Here is a 2670-nt window from a genome sequence, read left to right on the forward strand (position 1 = left end):
TAGTAACTTACGATAATTTACTTCGCGTAAACGTAGTATGTGACGCTAAGCATCTAAATAACTGTAAAGAATTTATTGCGAAAAATTTTATGTAGTGCACAAAAAATATTATTAGGCTACTAACAATAAGATCCAAACTCGGACCGTAAATGGCATTTTATTCTAATTTGATCATGCTGTCATTTCCTCGCCACCTTGCGGTATACAGCACGGCGCATTTTTTTTTAAGTGGTATCCCCAGTAGGTCTAATCCACTCTCATAAAATTTAATGCAACAATTGTTCGAAGTGCCTCCCTCGTTCTTGTAAACAAAGTTTGGCCCTTCGAGTAATATTGCGCGTCGCGCGATACGCCATTTCTGGCGTGATGGTATTAAAAGCTGCGAGAATTGCTTCTCGTACTTCAGCTTCTGTACCATCACGCCTGTGCTCGATTACGGCTTTAATGTGGCCCCACACGAAATAATCCAGCACATTAAGATCTGGCGATCGCGGCGGCCAGATGATTGGGCCACCTCGACCCACCCATCTGTCCGGATAATGCGCGTTTAAAAATTCGCGTACTTGCCGAGAGAAATGTGCAGGAGCCCCGTCGTGTTGAAAAATTATTTCTGCTCTTGCATTAAGAGGAATATCTTCGAGGAGAGCAGGCAACTCATTTTGAAGAAAATTCCTGTATATCTCTCCATTTAAACGGGGCGGTAGGAAATAAGGACCGATCTAAAAATTGCCCCCAAAAAAATGATTTTTAAAGCTGCGAAAGAAAATTCCTTAAATAATTTTAAATGGCTCCGATGATTAAAATTCAATATGAAGAATAGGACAAGGAAAGCCGTAACGGGATGCTCGTGTTAAATTATTTTTAATAAATATTTTTCCAACCATAGTAAACTGCGCGCCGACAAATCGTCAGACTTGAAACACAATTTTGGTTGGTGTAGTAAAATTCCCTTCCACCTCCTTAATTAAATCGTTACGATTTAATTTTTGATGCTAAGCATCTAAAAATTGTAAAGAAATTTTGTGAGAGAGAATTTTACTACACCAACCAAAATTGTGTTTCAAGTTTGACGATTTGTCGGCGCGCAGTTTGCTATGGTTGGAAAAATATTTGTTTATTAAAAATAATTTAACACGAACATCCTGTTACGGCTTTCCCCCCTTGCCATATTCTTCATAATAAAATTCCTTAACTTACTAAGTAAATTTACTACTTACGATTCGGTCCGCTGTTATTCCCGCCCATACATTTATCGCCCAGCGATATTGAAATGCGCGATCTCGAACGACGTGCGGATTTTCTTCTGCCCAATACAGATAATTTCGTGTATTAAACACGCCATTCGGGGTGAATGTAGCTTCATCCGTCCATAGAATACGGTCGGGGAAAAAATTATTCCGCCGACACTGCGCGAGAAATCCTGTATGTGTTTCGCTGACTGTTAATATTTATTAAAAACTAACGCAAAAACATTAAATAAAGATAATAAAAATACCTTCACAAAAATAGATGCGCTGTTCTTGATCTCTCGGAAAAAGTTGCTGTACTCCCTGATGATGATACGGATGCTGTCTGTTCCGACGTAAAACACTGTGCACTTTGTATCGCGAGAAACCAAGCAGCCGAGACACATAGCGTACGCTGTACCTGGGGTTTTCTTCGAACACCTGCAGGATTCTTTCCTCATCGTTTACACGAATCTGCATCGGTGCACCAGCGTTTCGCCGATTTAAAACCACACTTCCCGTATCTCTGGCGCGTTGCACACACCTCGAAATTACTTTGTCATCGGGATGTCGTTCACGCTCGGGAAATCGTTCCGCGTAAACACGAGCCGCGCCAACAGCGTTTTCTCCAGCTATTCCGTACGCGATAATCATATCGGTGTATTCTCTTGCAGTATATCCCGCCATTTCTTTATAATTTTTATAAGACACACAGATCGAATTCTGGGCACCTACTGTTGTGGAACGACGAGATCGAAAGAAAGCCGGTAACAAATGCTTGATGAGCAGCGTTTGAAACAAATGACCTTAGGAACAAATAAAGTATTTGTTATCGCCGCGGCTTTCTTTCGATCTCGTCGTTCCACAACAGTAATGATGATTATTACGAGCAATATACTATTTATCCTTTATATGAAAAAAAATTATGTAAAACTGATACCGCCTTATATCAAATGTTAAAAATAGCCGATTTGCTTTTGGACAATCGTGAGGCATCTTTAGATCTATTGTGTTTTCCAGATTTATTTCCTCTTGGTATTAATGGACGACACCAAGCTAGACGGGTTAAACTTCACGATCATGAATTTGATAAATGTTGTTTGATGTCCAAACATCCACAATTCAGTTTAAATATACAATTCGTATTTTTTCTGTACAATCTATACACTTTTCGTCAAATAAACCGTGGTACAGAGATCCCAGGTTTGAGTCGCTGCTGCATAGCCGTGGCTGTGGAGGGGATAGGATCGCGTCACGTGACGCTGACGCACACAAGCCAAGCGCCCCGTGTACATGTGCGCTCGGCGTTCGGCCAGCCTCGGCCAGCTAGAAAGAGCAAACATGCTATGCTCTTTCTCTTTCTCTCTTGAACCGGCGCGTCGTCAGCCACGCGGACGAAATACGTATATTAACGGCTTGACTGTCGCGTGCCTCTTTCTACACT

At 41.3% G+C, this 2670-nt stretch overlaps 1 protein-coding gene across 1 annotated transcript; it reads right to left on the minus strand.

The window, feature by feature from the left end:
• Window positions 1-266: 266 nt before the first annotated feature.
• Window positions 267-1913, minus strand: LOC139784276 (uncharacterized). Its single transcript, XM_071723441.1, has 3 exons — window positions 1496-1913; window positions 1218-1438; window positions 267-719 (listed from the first exon to the last, which is right to left on the minus strand). Exons 1-3 carry the CDS (start codon window positions 1911-1913, stop codon window positions 267-269), a joined length of 1092 nt encoding a protein of 363 aa, XP_071579542.1.
• Window positions 1914-2670: the final 757 nt, after the last annotated feature.

This window comes from Temnothorax nylanderi, unplaced genomic scaffold (genome assembly GCF_030848795.1).
Source record: "Temnothorax nylanderi isolate EJ_2023f unplaced genomic scaffold, tnyl_v1.0 TNYL_tig0604_pilon, whole genome shotgun sequence".
Lineage (NCBI taxonomy): Eukaryota > Metazoa > Arthropoda > Insecta > Hymenoptera > Formicidae > Temnothorax > Temnothorax nylanderi.

What these genes read in the sequence shown, in the direction of transcription:
- LOC139784276 (XM_071723441.1), bottom strand. Translation starts at nt 1,913, where the DNA reads ATGGCGGGATATACTGCAAGAGAATACACCGATATGATTATCGCGTAC. An exon ending in GCGCATCTATTTTTGTGAAG is followed by an intron (nt 1,439 to 1,495) that starts GTATTTTTATTA and finishes AAATATTAACAG; the next exon opens with TCAGCGAAACACATACAGGA. An exon ending in GAATAACAGCGGACCGAATC is followed by an intron (nt 720 to 1,217) that starts GTAAGTAGTAAA and finishes GGCAATTTTTAG; the next exon opens with ATCGGTCCTTATTTCCTACC.